Below are 16,837 nucleotides of genomic sequence, written 5' to 3'. Positions count from 1 at the left end.
CATCCACAATAGCATCTTGCATATAATAAGTGCTCAGTAAATATCTGTCAAATCAAGAAATAAAGTTATGCTAAAGTGAATTTGTCTAAAGTTTATTTTTTCAGATTCTATTTTAAAAACTTTTTGCAAAAACTGTTTTTAAAAGCACAGAACATAGCCAGGCCTGGTGGCATAGGCTTGTAATACCAGCAGCTCAGGGAAGCTGAGGCAGGAGCATCACGAATTCAAAACCAGCCTCAGCACTTAAGAGAGATTCTGAGCCACTCAGCAAGACCCTGTCTCTAAAATAAAATACTAAAAAGGTGTGGGGAGCTGATTCAGTGGTTTAAGCACCTGAGTTCAATCCCCAGTACAAAAAAAAAAGAACACACACACAGGACATATACTACTGTTTTCTTCACTGGAAAATTTAAACTTTATTATTCTGTGCCAGGTATTATGTGAAATACTTTAAACAGATTTTCTCGTTAAAACCTATAATAACCAAATTGTGCTGCATTAGGTAAGCTTTTTCTGTTTTAAAGCCAAGGATGTGGTCTCTGAAATAGTTATCTAATCCACAAAGAGTGCTACATTGGTGTATTTATACTTAGAGGGCTGAGAGGAAATAATGAAGTCATCTTTGATCAAATGTTGTCTATACTTTGTAAAAATCCATTAAGTCATTTTTCCAAGAATGACAAATTCTCAAATAGTCTACCTAGGCTTCTTTTGAAACACGCTGGAGATCAGATAAATTTGCATTTCTTATGTTTTTTCTACATTTTACACTAGACACTGTTCTTCCCATTTTTTAATTAATACATTTGCCCCTAGTAGACTTCCTGCTTTTTGTATGATAAAAATGACCCAGGCTATGAAAAGAATAATTTACATCAGATTCTTCACATCAACAGGTAACTACATGTGAAAAATTAGTAACTATAGGAACAACTTAGCAAATTTGCTTTTTCCAAAGATAGATCAAGATGTTTGGAATTCACTGATGTCACAGCAAAGAAACTGCCTATGTATTTAAAAGATGAGTCAACATAAAAAAGAGCCCTATATTTAAAATGAGCTCTTTTTAGTCTTTGCCTTATACATAGTAAAATATACATAAAATTGACCCTTTTAATCATTTTTACATATATGATTCAATGGCATTAAGAACATTTGTACAGGGGACTGGGATAGTGGCTCAGTGGTAGTGTGCTTGCCTAGCATGTGTGAGGCAATGGGTTCGATTCTCAGCACCACATACAAATAAATAAAATAAAGGTCCATCTACAAATAAAAAATATTTTAAAAAAAGAACATTTGTAGAGCCATCATTACTATTCATCTTTTGAACTTTTGCCATCATCCCAAACAGAAATTCTATAACCATTAGACAGTATCTCCCCATCCTCCCACTGTCTTACTCCCTGGTCAACTTTGGTTTTTTAGATCTACTTATTCCAATGCCCTAATATAAGCAGAATCATGCAAAAAATTTTTTCTTTTGTGTCTGGCTTATTTTACTTAGCATAATATCATCAAGATCCAAACTTACTATAGCATATATCAGAATTTCATTCCTTGTTAAGGCTAAATAATATTCAACATACAGTTATACCAAATTTTTATTTGCTTATGACTCTTGAGTTGTTTCCACGTTTGGGGTTGGGGTGGGGGAGGTATCAGGGATTGAACTAAGGGGTACTCAACCACTGAGCCACAACTCCAGCCCTATTTTGTACTTTATTTAGAGTTGCTTAGTGCCTCGATGTTGCTGAGGCTGGCTTTGAACTCATTATCCTCCTGTCTCAGTCTCCCAAGCCGCTGGGATTACAAGTGTGCGCCACCGCATCTGGCTTGTTTCCACTTTTTGATTACAGTGAAAACTGCTGCTATAAACATTTTCCTAATGCTTTCTATGTTTAACTAGTGATGTTCAACTTCCATTACAGCAAAGGAGCATCCCATACCACAGAAAAGAGTTTTCGCTGTAGCGGTTGATACGATGTTATTTCCTTTAAAGTCCAAGTACAAGCCATGTTTGGTCTCTGTCCCATTCCACTACAAGGTGCATCAAGGAGAATTCGGTCAAAAGATTCTGGTAAGAATGGAGGTGCTCCTACAGAGAGAATTGTAAATGTTACTTGTTATCTTCTATATTGGTGTTCAATAGAAAACTCTTTAATATAAAAAGTGATGATCAGGAATTTACAAATTATAATCCAGAAGAAAAAATACTAGAAACAATTTCTCCCTTTAATCAAGTACACCTGGTTAACCTACTACTTATATTTAATGTAGATTTGACTTTGTAGAAAGGTTAAAAACATAGTTATTATAGTGTCTAATTATTCTGTTAATATCATATGGATCTAGGTTTAATCAAATGATACCCCGTACCCTAACATTAGAAGCCACTATTTATCAAACCTAGGACTTGGAATTAATTCTAACTAATTCTGGAAACTGACAGTTATCTTGCTAATTCCTACAGCAGACAGCTCCAGAAGAAAAGAGAGCCTGTTGAATTGTAATCAAACATCCCGGTTCTAGTTCTGTTGTTCTTTGGCCTCCTTTTGTCTGTGGCCATCAGTATGGCTAAGATCTAGGATGAGTCATTACCCTCCTTGGATTCATCAAGGTTCCCTTTGCATTCACTTGAATAACTTTTCCATTCCAATTTCTGATCTATTTACTGTTACTGGAGAAAGTCTTTAACAAATATAAAAACAGACCATTTTATTTACCTACCTGCTATTGATTGCTTTTAGTTATAGCTAGCTGATCCTACAGGACCCACAGTAATATTCTAAATCTCACTCTCTGCTTTTCTGATTGCAAAGCTCTATTAGATACAAACAATTATCAATTTAACTCATTTCCATCTACTACTACCTCTTGCTTTCTTACCTATTGTCTTAGAAGAAATTCTGCTCAAAGAAATTATTATTTGGGATTTTTGACACATACTGGTAAAATCCTCTGGAAATATTATACCACTTACATTTTCATTATCATGAATGTATTTGTTTCCCCAAATCCTCAAAGGTGATTTTTACTTTATTGGCCATTTGTGACTTTTTCTTTTTTTGTGGGTACCCTTTGCTTACTCTTTATCTATTGAGACTATCTTTTTCTCATTGGTTAGAGTAGCTCTTTGTACATCCATTAATATTTCCTCTATTAAATATTTTATAATTTTTTTTTCACAATCTGTTACATTAGTCCTTTTTTACATGCATAGATAAATGCTGGGTAGTAAATGTGTCTTCATTATTGTGTTGTATTGCTGCTTTCATGTTTTAAAATAATCTCCATTATAAAACCAGATAAATACACCAAGATCTATTTGATGTATTTCTGCTCTGCTCCAGCATATATTAAGAAATTTTTAGACAATTATGACTGAATTTTTTTCTATCAAATCTGAATAGTTTTCAGTATATACATCCAAAGAGATGAACTAACTCTCAGTAGGAAAAATGCAAAAAGATCCACAGCAAAACATATTATTATAAAAATGTTCAGAGTCAATAGCAAAGAGAGAAATCTTAATAGCAACAAGAGAAAAATGATTTGTTAAATGCTACAGAACTGCACTAAGATTAATAGCTGATTCCTCATCAGGGACAACCAAAGTCAAAAGATGCTAAGATAACAAATTCAAAGTGCAGAAAGAAAATATCCTCAGGTAATCAAATACCTTATGTTTTACACAATTATTTTTTAAATAATGGTGTAATAGAGATACTTCCAGGAAAAAAAAATGTTATTTGTTGGTGGCACCACTATCTTAAGAAATACTCATGGAAGTTCTTCACACTAAAAGCAAGTGACATCATAAGTAATATAGATGCAAGGCTGGATGTCAGCAAGATGGTGGAATAAGGTTTTAGTGCACTTATGCCCATACCTTGAAACATCAATTTGAACAATTATTCACCAGAAAATACCTTTACAAAAGAAAAGCAAGCAGGTAAGAGATTATAGCACCTGAGTATAGTACAGAAATAAGACTCATTTATAAGAAGGTAAGAAGGACAATTTTACATTACTCACATTGCCTCTCCTTCAATCCCAGGCAGCACAACCTGGAGAGAAATATCCTTTGCTTGGAAGGAGGAGGGAAGTAAGGCAATAGCATTTCACCTCAGATTTCAATAAACAGGCCCACCCCAGTAACATCCAGAAGGAGCAGACCCCAATAGCACCATCCCCCAGGCCAGCCTATGTGGTCCCACACTTCAAGCTTGCTCCAGTATTCTCCAGTGCTATATTAGAAACCGGACCCTAGGAGTATCCCTGAGGATCCAGGTTCTCAGGCTTCTATGGTCCTAGGGCCCAGGAAAACCCTTAAGGATCCAGTCACTAGAAGACTACCTATATATACCTAGACTCCAGGCAGCCTTCGGGATCACAGTCACCATAGTTCTAGGTACAAATAGGGCAAATATCCTAATCCCAGGTGCCAGATTGGCACCCACAAATTCAAGATCCATACCTGTCACAATACCTAGTATATTAGAACCAGGGTCCAGGCCTGTTCTAGCAGATTCTAAATTCAAGCCGGCCCCAATAAACACTGTAGCCAGGCTGGACCCAATGGACTAAGCTTTACATTCATAAAGACTCAAGTTCCAGGCCAACCTCTCAGACACAGGATCCAGGTCCAATCCTACAGATACAGAGTATGGGCCTGACTCATTACTAGGCCAGACCCTATAATCCAAACTCTAATCCTATTCCAGTATCAGCAACTAGTTGGTGCCTGAATACTCAGGCTCCAAGTCTATCACAGTGCCAGGAATGTGGCTCAGTGGTTGAGTGCCCCTGAATTAAATCCCCAGTACCACCACCACCACCAACAACAAAACAAAACAAAAAATCAGAAAATCAAATTCTGAAGCTAAAACATACAATGAACAAAAGGAAAAATGATATAATGTCAAAAGCGGGAAGTGATCAAGCAGAAGAAAGAATGTGTGAACTCAAAAAAGAAATATTTAAATATACAAAGTCAGGGGGGAAAAGGAATGCAAGGAATGAAAAAATCTTACAGAACATTCAGCAAAGGCCCCAAAGATCACATTTTCTAATTATAGCAGTTCTAGAAGGAAAAGAGTCAAAAATGTCAGAAAGTTTATTAAAAAAAAAAAAAAACACACAAAAATTTCCAAATTGGGGGGAAAACATAAAAGGTATAGGAAAGTCAAGGTGTACCAATCAAATTCAACCCAAACAAAACAGCACCAAGACATACAAATTATCAAAAATACAAGACAAAAAGATCATCTTGAAAGCAGCAAAAGAAGCATATCACATATAAGGAAGTTCCAATAGGCTAGCAACAGACTTACTAGCAGAAACTACAAACCTAAAAAATGATATATTCTAAATGTTGAAGTTAAAACAAAAACAAAAAACAAAGAATACTCTTCTCAGCAAAACTGTCCTTCAGAAATGAAGATTCAAAATTGTTCCAATCAAAAGCTGAGAGTTCACCACCAGATCTAGCTTAACGGGAGCTCTCTGAGTAGAAAAAATAAATGATGCTAATTAGTAGAGAGAAAAAATATGAAAGTACAAAACCCACTCATAAATATAATAATCAAATACAGAATACTCATTTATAATGATTGTATGTAAATCACTATCTTTAGAAGGTTAAAAGGTAATGCTATGAAAAATAGGAGGATTGCTAGTTCAAAGCCAGCCTCCGCAACTTATCAAAGCCCTAAGTAACTTAGAAAGACCCTGTTTCAAAATAATAAAAAGGGCTAGAGATGTGGCTCAGTGCCCCTGGTTTCTAATCCCTAGTACAAAAAAAAAAAAGTAAAGTTACAGTAATTGGTAAGGATACACAATATAAAATACATTAATTATGACAATAAAAGTATAAAATGTGGGGAGAATAAAGTAAAAAATCTTAGTTTTTTAAAATGTTAATTTCAGTTATTAGTAGCTTAAAATAGCCTATTATAAATATGAGACATTTAACCAAAGGCTCATGACCAACACAAACAAACAAACAAAAACAACAACAAAAAACTGCAGTACACAAACAAGATAAAAAAAAAATAGGAATCAAAACATGCCACTAGAAAAAGGTACCAGGGCTGGAGATATAGCTCAGTTGTAGAGTGCTTGCCTCACCTGCACAAGGCCTGGGGTTCAATCCCTAGCACTACCAAAAAAAAAAAAAAAAAAAAAAAAAAAAAAGAAAGAAAAAAGGACATCAAAAGAGGAAGAACAAAGGACATCAAACAAATTCAGTAAAGTACAAAATGACATCTAAGTCCTTACCAATCAATAATGATTTTGAACACAAATGGATAAAATTTGTCAAATAAAAGACAGAGCGGTAAAATGATCTTAAAAACACCCAATTATACATGCTCCCTATAAGACACTGACTTCATCTTTAAGGAAACCCACTGAAAGTGAAAAGATGAAAATAAAATCATGAATACCAATACCAGAGAAATAGAAAGGATCATAAACTATTACTACAAATGACTACACACCCACAAACTGAATAACCTAAAAGAAAAATTCCTACATACAAACCCACCAAGATTAAATCATGAAAAGAACATCTGAATATCAGATGGAGTAATGAGATTCAATCAGTAAAAGAAAAGTTCATGACCTGATGGCTTCATTGATAAATTCTACTAATCATTTAGAGAAGAACTCACACCAGTACTTCCCAAACTTTTCAAAATCTTGAAATTCTTCCAAACTTATAAGGCCAACATTACCCTGAGGTCAAAGTCAGACAAGGATACCACAAGAAAATTAAAAAATTACTTCAATATCCCTGCTGAACATGGATATAAAAATCCTCAAAAAAAGTAATAAAAATCTAGCAATACATTGAAAAGATCACTCAAAATGATCAAGTGGGATTTTATTTCAGGAATACAAATATGATTTATATACATAAGTCAGTTAATGTGATAAAATGAAGGGCAAAAACCCTATAATCATCTTATGGAGGCAGATAAAGCATAGGACAAAAATTCAATATCCTTTCATGATTAAGAACTCTCAATAAAATAGGTAAAAAAAGGAAGAACCTTACACAATAAGCCCACAATTAGCATCACAATCAATGGGAAAAAGTTAAAAAATAATTTCCCTGTGAGATCAGGAATAAGGAAGACCACTCTTACCTCTTCTTCTTAACACAGAATTAGAAGTCCTAACCACAGCAATTAGGCAAAATACAGATATAAAAGGCACCCTAACAGGAAAAGAAGAAGTGAAATTATCTGTTTGCTAATGACATGATCATATATGGAAAACTTTAAAGATTCCACCAGAAAACATTAGAACTGATAAACAAATTCAGTAAGTTGCAGGATATAAAAGCCACATTAAAAAATCAGTAGTGTTTCCATACATTAAACACTTCTCATAAACAAAAAAAAAAACCTCACTTACAAAAACAAAAGAATAAAATACACAAAAGAAAATGTAACTGCAAAGAAGATCTATATACAAAAAACTTTTACAAAGCACTAAGGAAAGAAATTCAAAGACAAAAAGGTGTGCATTGTCTGAGCATTAGAAAACTTAATATTGTTGAAATGTCCACACCACCGAAAGCTATGTATAGAATCAATGCATCCTCCTCAAAATTTCAATGTCCTTTTTCACAGACATAGAAAAAACAATTTTAAAATTATTATGAACCTTAAAATAATACAGCCAAACAATCTTGAGCAAAAAGAACAAAGGTAGGAGAATGATACTACCTGCTACATTTATAGTACAAAGCTACAATAATCAAAACAGCACGGTACTGTCACAAAAATACACATAATGATCAATGGTATGAAAAAGTTTGAGGATAAATCTATGCATTCACAGAAAACTGATTTTCAACAAAGATGGTAAGAATACACAATAGTACCTTAGATAAATGGCACCAAAAAAAACCCTGGCTATCCACATACACAAAATTGTATCCTTATATAAAGCCATGTTTAAAAATAACTCCAAATTGATTAAAGACCTGGAAATGTAAAATAATAGAAGAAAAATTCCATGACATTGGTAGGTGATTATTTTTTACATACGTCTCAAAGCACAAGCAACAATAACAAAAACAGACAAATACGATTACATGAAACTAAAAAGCTTCTGTACAGCAAAGGAAAAAATGTGAAGAGAAAAACCACATAATGGGAGAAAATATCTTTAAACCACATATCTGATAAAGGCTTAATAATCCATAATACATAAGAAACTCAAATTTAAAGCAAGAGATCAATTTAAAAATGGGCAAATAACTAGAATACACATTTTTCAAAAGAAGATATGGCTAACAGATGTATGAAAAAATGCTTAACATCACTAATCAGGGAAATGCAAATAAAATCCATAATGAAATTTATCAGTTCACATTTGACAGGAGGCTACTAACAAAAGAACAAAAGATAACTTGGTGAGAGCATGGACAAAAAGGAACACTGGCATGCTTTTGATCAGAAACGTATAGTGCAGCCATTATGGAGAGTGGTCCAGTTCTTTAAAAAAACCTACATAATGAAACTACTATGATCTAGCAATCCCCTCACTGAGAATATATGCAAAAGAACTGAGATTAATGTCATAAAGATATCTGCACTCCCAAGCTCACTGCATCACTATTCACAACAGCTAAGACATGGAGTCAACCAAGTGTCCACTGACACATAAATGGATAAAACAAATAAGGTATATACACAATAGAATGCTATTTAGTCTTAAAAAATAAAAAAAGGAAACTGTCATTTGTGACAATATGAATGAATATGGAGTACATTATGTTAAGTGAAATAACCAAGGCACCAAAAGACAAATACAGCACGATTTCACTCATGTATGGAATATTTAAAAAGTCAAACTCACAGAAGTAGAATAGAATAGTGGTCCAGAGACTCAGGTAGTGAGGAGGGGCTGGGGAGATACTGTTCAAAAAGTATACACTTTCAGCTAAATAGGAGGAACAGGTTTTTTGTATCTACTGCACAGCATCGTTACTACAGTAATACGTGTGTGTATATATACTTTTTTTCAAAATTGCTGAGAATTTCATCTTATAACAAAAAATAAATGAATTGACAGATATGTTAATTTGCTTGCTTTGATCATTCCACATTTAGACATATATCAAAACAATACAACTGGACATGGTGGTGCATGCCTGTAATCCCCGTGACTCAGGAGGCTGAGGCAGGAGGATCCCAAGTTCAAAGCCAGCCTCAGCAACTTAGTGAGGCCCTAAGCAACTTGGCAAGACCCTGTCTCTAATAAAATATAAAATGGGGCTAGAATAAAATCAGAGTAGTTTTGATTTGCATTTCTCTAATTACTAGAGATGTTGAACATTTTTTCATATATTTATTGATTGAGTGTATATCTTCTTGTGAGAAGTGTCTGTTCAGCTCCCTTAGCCCATTTATTGATTAGGTTATTTGGTTTTGTTGTTGTTGCTGTTGTTGTTTTTGCATTAAGTTTTTTCAGTTCTTCATATATCCTGGAGAGTAGTGCTCTATTTGATGTGTGTGTGGCAAAAATTTCCTCCCAAAATGTACGCTCTCTGTTCACCTCATTGTTCTTTCACTGAGAAGAAGCTTTTGGTTTGAGTTCATCCCATTTATTGTTGATTTTATTTCTTGTGCTTTAGGAATCTTATTATAGAAGTTGGGGCCTAATCCAACATCATGAAGATCTGGGCCTACTTTTTTCCTCTATTAGGCGCAGGGTCTCTGGACTAATTACTAGGTTTTTAATCTACTTTGTGTCAAATTTTGTGCATGGTGAGAGACAGGGGTTTATTTTCATTTTGCTGCATATAGATTTCCAGTTTCATCTCATGCCAGTCAGAATAGCAGCTATCAAGAATACAGACAACGATAAATGTTGGCGGGGATGTGGGGGAAAAGGCACACTCATACATTGCTGGTGGGACTGCAAAGTGGTGCAACCAAGCAGGAGAGCAGTATGAAGATTCCTTAGAAAACTGGGAATGGAACTACCATTTGACCCAGCTATCCCACTCCTGGGTCTATATACAAAGGACTTAAAATCGACATACTATAGTAACACAGCCACGTCAATGTTCATAGCAGCTCAATTCTCAGTAGCTAAACTGTGGAAGCAACCTAGATGCCCTTCAATAGATAAAGAAACTGTGGTATATACACAATGGAATATTACTCAACAATAAAAGAGAATAAAATTATGGGATTTGCAGGTAAATGAAAGGAGATGGAGATTATTATGCTAAGCAAAGTAAGCCAGTCCCCCCAAACCAAAGGCCAACTGTTCTCTCTGATAAGTAGATACTGATCCATAATGAGGGAGGAGGAGGCATGGGAAAAATGGAGGGACTTTGATTGGGCAAAGGGTAGGGAGGATACATGGGGGCAGGAAAGACGGTGTAATGAGATGGATATTATTGTCCTAGGTACATATATGAGTGAACATATAATGAACATATATGGTTGTACACGCTATATCGTATACAACCATAGAAATGTAAAGTTGAGCTGCAATTGTGTACAATGAATCAAAATGCAATCTGCTATCATATATACATAATTAAGAAAAAATAATTAATTTTAAAAGAGGGGGCTGCTGGGGATGTGGGTTGGTGGTTAAGCACCACTGGGTTTAATCCCTGGTACAAAAAAAAAATGCAATTACAATTTGCTCATTAAAAGTAACAAAATTTAACTCACCTTCTATGTTCTCAATCATATCAAGTTTAAGTGCCTTTGTTCCATCAAAGCAATATGCCTTGATGGAGTTCAATCCAAATAATGAAGCATTCTGCTTGATTTTTTCTATTTTGTTGGATATTTTGTCTAGTGCTATTACTTCTCCCTAATATAAAAAATCAAAAGTAGTCATGAAAAAACAAAAAACAGGTGAAAAATTAGTCTTCCCCACTATCCTCTCATTCCTACTCTACAAACTCATTGAACAAACATATCAAATTTACACCAAATTGGGGCTGGGGATGTGGCTCAAGCGGTAGCGCGCTCGCCTGGCATGCTTGCGACCCGGGTTCGATCCTCAGCACCACATACCAACAAAGATGTTGTGTCCGCCGAGAACTAAAAAATAAATATTAAAAAAATTCTCTCTCTCTCTCTCTCTCTCTCTCTCTCTCTCTCTCTCTCTCTCTCTCTCCTCTCTTTAAAAAAAAAATTTACACCAAATAACTTAAGTGTTTCCTTTTAAAAGATATCCTTGCAATAATTAATCTTTCTTATAGTTAGCTACTTTTAATCAATAGAAATCAAAACTGATTATAGTGTTTGCAATCTTCAAGAAGCTCAAAAACACCTATTGAAAGTAAACATCAAAAATCACCAATTTGATGTGACTTCCTAACCTCTCAAAAAGGATGAACTAATGTATGAGACATCTAACTTAAAGTGCCTTTATATGCCAATAAAGGTTACTTATAAAATTGATAGTCATTTTAATATTTTTGAGCTAGTCACACAAAATTCCTATAAATTCTTGCAACTAAAGGCAGAAAAAGAAGAGCCAAAACCTCTGTACATCCCAGCAAATATTCTGGAATTGATATTAAAAACACTTCAAAATTACTTTATATGATAAAATTTGTGTTAAGTCAAAGTTATGAAAGATGACAATTTTAAGAATGCATTGTAATACTTTAAAATGTACTATGAAATGATTACTGCAAAAATGGTGCAATTGACTTTTCTATGTATTTTCTCTTGTTCCTTTTGCATATATCATCTGTCTATGATATATGCCTCAGGGGCAAAGAATGATAACAGAAAATTTGCTAATAATGTTCCTAGATTTTTTTTTTTGTTTTCATCACTTTAATATTGTTTGAGTATTTTTCAAAATGTTCATATCTACTTGTCTTCTTTACCTAGATGTGATTTTTACCCAGCATTATAAAACTGGCTGAAAATTAATATATCTATAATATTCAGATTCTCTTTGGAAAGACTTTACTAGAGAGAATAAAGTATGTATGAATAATAGCCATCAGGCAAATATAATAAACATGTCATAAATTAAAAGGCAGTTATTTTCACTGTCAGATCATATCATAATCAATCTGTACATTTTTAAAATATTTAATTTTTAGTTGTAGTTGGACACAATACCTTTATTTTATTTATTTATTTATTATGTGGTGCTGAGGATCAAACCCAGGGCCTTGAACATGCTGGACAAATGTACTACTGCTGAGCCACTCTCCCAGTCCCTCAATCTGCATATTTAAAGTTTCAAGAAAACTGAAAAAGGATTTGCATTAAAATCTATAGTCACAAAATAAACCCTTCTATTTCATGAGCTTTATTTTAAACACTGTTGGCATTTTTTTTTAAAGAAACACTATTGGTATTTAATATATTTATCCTTCAAGAGTTTTTCCTGCCACTACTTAAATTCCTATTAGGCAAAGAAGAGTATAATTAAACACAGAAATATATCAATGCTTTATCCCCAGTATCTAACACAAAGTAAGTACTAAAGAGTGTTCAACCAACCAATCAAGGGCTTTAGACTGAGAAACTGGTAAGTATTCAGATTTTAGGTACCATTTAGTTTTATATAGAGTTTGAAACAAAAGATGGCATTAGATGGCTAAATACTTCTCCAATTAAATAAAATTGTAGGCTATAAGGCTATAATGAGTTTTGAAAACAGATAAAACCAGTCCATGATAAAGCACTTTGCAAATATACATTCATAGGAAAACAATAAGATTTCAACCAAAGTTATCCAAGATCACACTTACCTGCATTGTTACAAAGAAGCATATTTTATAATTAAACTAAATAAGATTTAAGATACTCAAGATGCACACATTCTGTAAGTATTTATATGTGTTTATTTATGTATTATATATATCTATGTGTATAGATATCAACATAAACATTTCCACCCTGATAATATACTCTCAATATTTAGTGGTAGAATAGTTAGAACAAGGGCAAAACTTTAAAAGAAAGAATATGAAAAGATCTCTTAAATGTTTCAAACTTAATTATATGAGGAAAGAATTGTATTTTATAATGTAGAGTAAATTGAGGATTCAATTGGGTCTTTAGATAGTCTTCACAAATAAGTGTTTACTGAACTTAATGTTTGGTGAACTGACATAATTGAACAATTTTCACTTTGGATAAATCTGAAGTAGAAGTATAGATGTGTTTTCTAAGTTACAGTCTACCCTCACCACTGAAATAAGTAATACATCGAATAGTTTTGTTATGAAGATAGTCTTACCTGATCATGCATTAGTGTTGCTATATGTGTTGTTTTGCCTCCAGGAGCTGCACACAAATCTAGAATCTTCTCTCCAGGTTGAGGATTTAAAACATGAGTTACTACAGCAGACGGCAAATTCTGAAAAGAAAAAGCATCGATGCAATAGATTATCAATGATTCTAAATCATTTTTAATTTCAGAACCAGAGAATATAAAGAAATCTTCAGTGTAAATTCAGTACAGCATCCCCAGATTTGTTAAGAGTACAATTTCTATAAATATACTAATGTCAGGAGATCAGTATTCCTAGAGTATCCTACGACCTCACACAATACATCTACCTGCACATAAACACACAGGACACATTTTTCAGTCAATTCAGGGTCCTTCCCTGATGTTTTCTGGGTATCAGCAAAACAATAATTATTATTACTTTTTTTTACTTCCAGTGGTTCTCAATATTTGAGAGAATAAAATTTGAGAATGCTCTGGCTCTTTTTCCAAAAAAGTAGACTTTACAATTTGCGGGTACCGCATCATCTAATGTAAGAATCCTGGATTTACACTAAGTTTACACAGAAGTCATGTTTGTGTTCCTATCTCCATGATATCCACAACATTTCCAGAGAAAGGAAATGTTGTGGGTATCATGGAGATAGCAGTAGGTAATATTAAATGACTGTTATTTGAATTATTATATAAAGACTGCTATTTCATGACAATAGCCCTGAGTAAGACAGGTGTAATACTATCACAAACTAATCCATTTTTAAATATTTCTTGGGCAAGGGGAAACAAATAAATAGAGGCCAACAAGCATGAAGTAATTTTTAAAGCCAAAAGTTTTCAGTTACTACCAAAATACTTAAAATTATATCCATAAGTACACCCTCTACAATTGACAAGGTTGCAATCTTCCCAAAGGAATCCAAGATTAGAAATTCAAAAAGGAAGATCCATGGTGAAAAAGCAGTTATGAATGAGCAAGTTTTCCCTGTGACTATACAAAGCATTAAAATCAATGCAATTTAGGGTATATGAAAAGCAATTCTTTATACTAAAGACTAAAACCTATTTACAAATAGTTCATCTTCATGGGCCTAATTTATTCCAACAGTACTTAAAAACTGAACTCCAAAACAGAACATTAAAGCATGTGGCTACTAAAAATTGTTTGATGCTTTATCTAGAGATAGCTGATAAAGCTTCACTCATAATTATTACAATCTAGCAGTCCTCTCCCACATTACTTTCTTTAGTTTGCTCCACAGGGCCACAGTATTACTGTCTTTTAACATACTAAACCTATTTCCTTCTCCAATTAGAATAGACACACCAGAAAATAAGGGTGTGGATTGTTTGTCTAAATATTTCTACTGTATCATCAACATGTATATGCATCTTGCATATAATGAATGCTCAATAAATATTTGTCAAGTAAATAAATGAATCAGTGCCCTGAGCTCTAGCCACTGGCCACAATCTTGGTGTCCCATTGCATCCATGTACCATAGCTGTTGAGTTGCATTTTGCCTCTGCCATGTGTCCCTTTGCCAAAAGCACCAAAACCTACAAAGGGGAGCCCATGCCTATTATTATAAATACAGGAGTGTGTGGGAAAATATCCCCCATTGAAAATATCTCAGCCAGGAGAAAAAGAAGACAAAAAAATTAGAGATGGAAAAACAGATACTATCCCAGACATCACTGAAATTCAAAGGATTACTAGGGACTTTTGAAAATTTATATTTCAATAAACTGGAATGATACAAATTTCTTGACAGATATGACCTACATTGAACCAAGGGGATATAGAAAACCTAAACAGACCAAGAGCTAATAATAAGATCAACACAGTCATAAAAAGCTCCAACAAAGAAACCCATATACAACCACAAGATTGGGATACTAATTAGAATAAGATGTACTCCATGTTTGTATAACTGACAAATTATACTCTACTCTCATGTAACTAAAAAGAATGAGCAATTTTTTTTAAAAAAATAAATAAATAAATTGCTGAAGGGGAGAAAAAAAACATGACCAGATGGTTTCTTGGCTAATTCTACCAGACCTTTGAAGAACTAATGCCAACACTTTTCAAATTATTATATGAAAGAGAAAGTGAAGGAACTCTTCCAAATTTATTCTATGAAGTCATTTTCTCTAAAATAAGGACCAAGACAAGGATGTCAACTCTTACCACAACTATTCAATATAGTACTTGAAATTTTAACCAGAGCAATTAGGCAAGAAAATAAAAGGGACATCCTGATCCCCAAACTAGGACACATTCATGAACAAAAATTAAAGACCAAATTCCCTGATGTATGCAACACAGATGGAAGAATCCTTAATAAAATATTAGCAATTTGAATTAAACATGTTAACAATATTGTATATCATGATCAAGATGATTTCATTCCAGGGATACAGGCATGGTTCAACATATGTGAATCAATAAATTAATTCATCACATATAGAATTTAAGGACAAAAATCACATGATCATCATCAGATGAAAAAAAGGTCTCCAACAAAATTTAACACCCATTCATGTTAAAAACATTGAAGAAATTTACCTCAATGTCATAAAGGTATATATAACAAACCCAAAGCTAATATCATCCTAAACGAAAAAACAGAACATTTCCTCTACAGTCACGAACAAGATAAGGACATTGACACTTACCACTACTATTCAATATAGTACTTGAAATTGTAGCCAGAGCAATTAGGCAAAAGAAAGAGAAAAATAAAAAAGGACAGATAGAAAAAGAAGAAGTCAAACTATCACTGTTTGCAGATGATATCTTAAACTTAAGAGATTCAAGAAACCACTAGAAAATGACTACAGCTGATAAATTTATTAAAATAGCAGGATTAAAAAAAAATCAGGGGCTGGGGTTATGGCACAGAGTGCTCGCCTAGCACATGTGAGGCGCTGGATTCTATCCTCAGCACCGGGTTCCATCCTCAGCATCACATAAATAAAAAATAAAAGATATTGTGACACCAGAACTGGGGAGGGAGGAGGAAATCAATGTACAAAAATCAATAGTTTTCTATACAACAACAATAAATCCACTGAAAAATAAATCAGGAAAGCAATTCCATTCATAGTAGTTTCAAAAACAAACAAACAAACAAAAACTTAGAAACAAATCTAACCAAGCAGAAAGCCTCTATAATGAAAATTACAGAACACTGAAGAAAAAAATTGAAGACAACACTACTAGATAAAAAGACCTGCCCTGTTCTTGTTCAGACAAAATTAATGCTGTTAAAATGACCACATTACCAAAAGCAATCTACAGATTCAATGCATATTGAATAGTAATGACAAAATAGCAATGACATCCTTCACAGATCCAGGGGAAAAAAATTCTAAAATGGTAATGACAAAATAGCAATGATATCCTTCACAGATCCAGGGGAAAAAAATTCTAAAATTCATATGGACGAATAAAAGATCTAGAGTAGCTAAAGCAATCCTGAGCAAAAAGAGCAATACCAGGGGCATAATACTTAATTTCAAATCATATTAGAACTATAGTAACAAAAATTACACAGTACTGACAAAGAGAGAGAGAGAG

General features: G+C 33.6%; 1 protein-coding gene across 9 annotated transcripts in view; it reads right to left on the bottom strand.

Annotated features, from left to right (window-relative positions):
- Nucleotides 1-16,837, bottom strand: part of Nsun6 (NOP2/Sun RNA methyltransferase 6) — a 46,426-nt gene that overhangs the window by 2,682 nt on the left and 26,907 nt on the right. For all 9 annotated transcript variants that reach the window (XM_040278358.2, XM_078023346.1, XM_005325784.5 and 6 more), the window contains 3 exons: nucleotides 13,261-13,380; nucleotides 10,713-10,857; nucleotides 1,950-2,098 (listed from right to left, as the gene is read on the bottom strand). In XM_040278358.2, the coding sequence (XP_040134292.1) occupies nucleotides 1,950-2,098; nucleotides 10,713-10,857; nucleotides 13,261-13,380 (414 nt within the window). The remainder of the gene's footprint in view (nucleotides 1-1,949; nucleotides 2,099-10,712; nucleotides 10,858-13,260; nucleotides 13,381-16,837) is intronic.

Source organism: Ictidomys tridecemlineatus, chromosome 10 (genome assembly GCF_052094955.1).
Source record: "Ictidomys tridecemlineatus isolate mIctTri1 chromosome 10, mIctTri1.hap1, whole genome shotgun sequence".
Taxonomy (NCBI): Eukaryota; Metazoa; Chordata; class Mammalia; order Rodentia; family Sciuridae; genus Ictidomys; species Ictidomys tridecemlineatus.
This window is presented reverse-complemented; position numbering and strand designations above follow the sequence as displayed.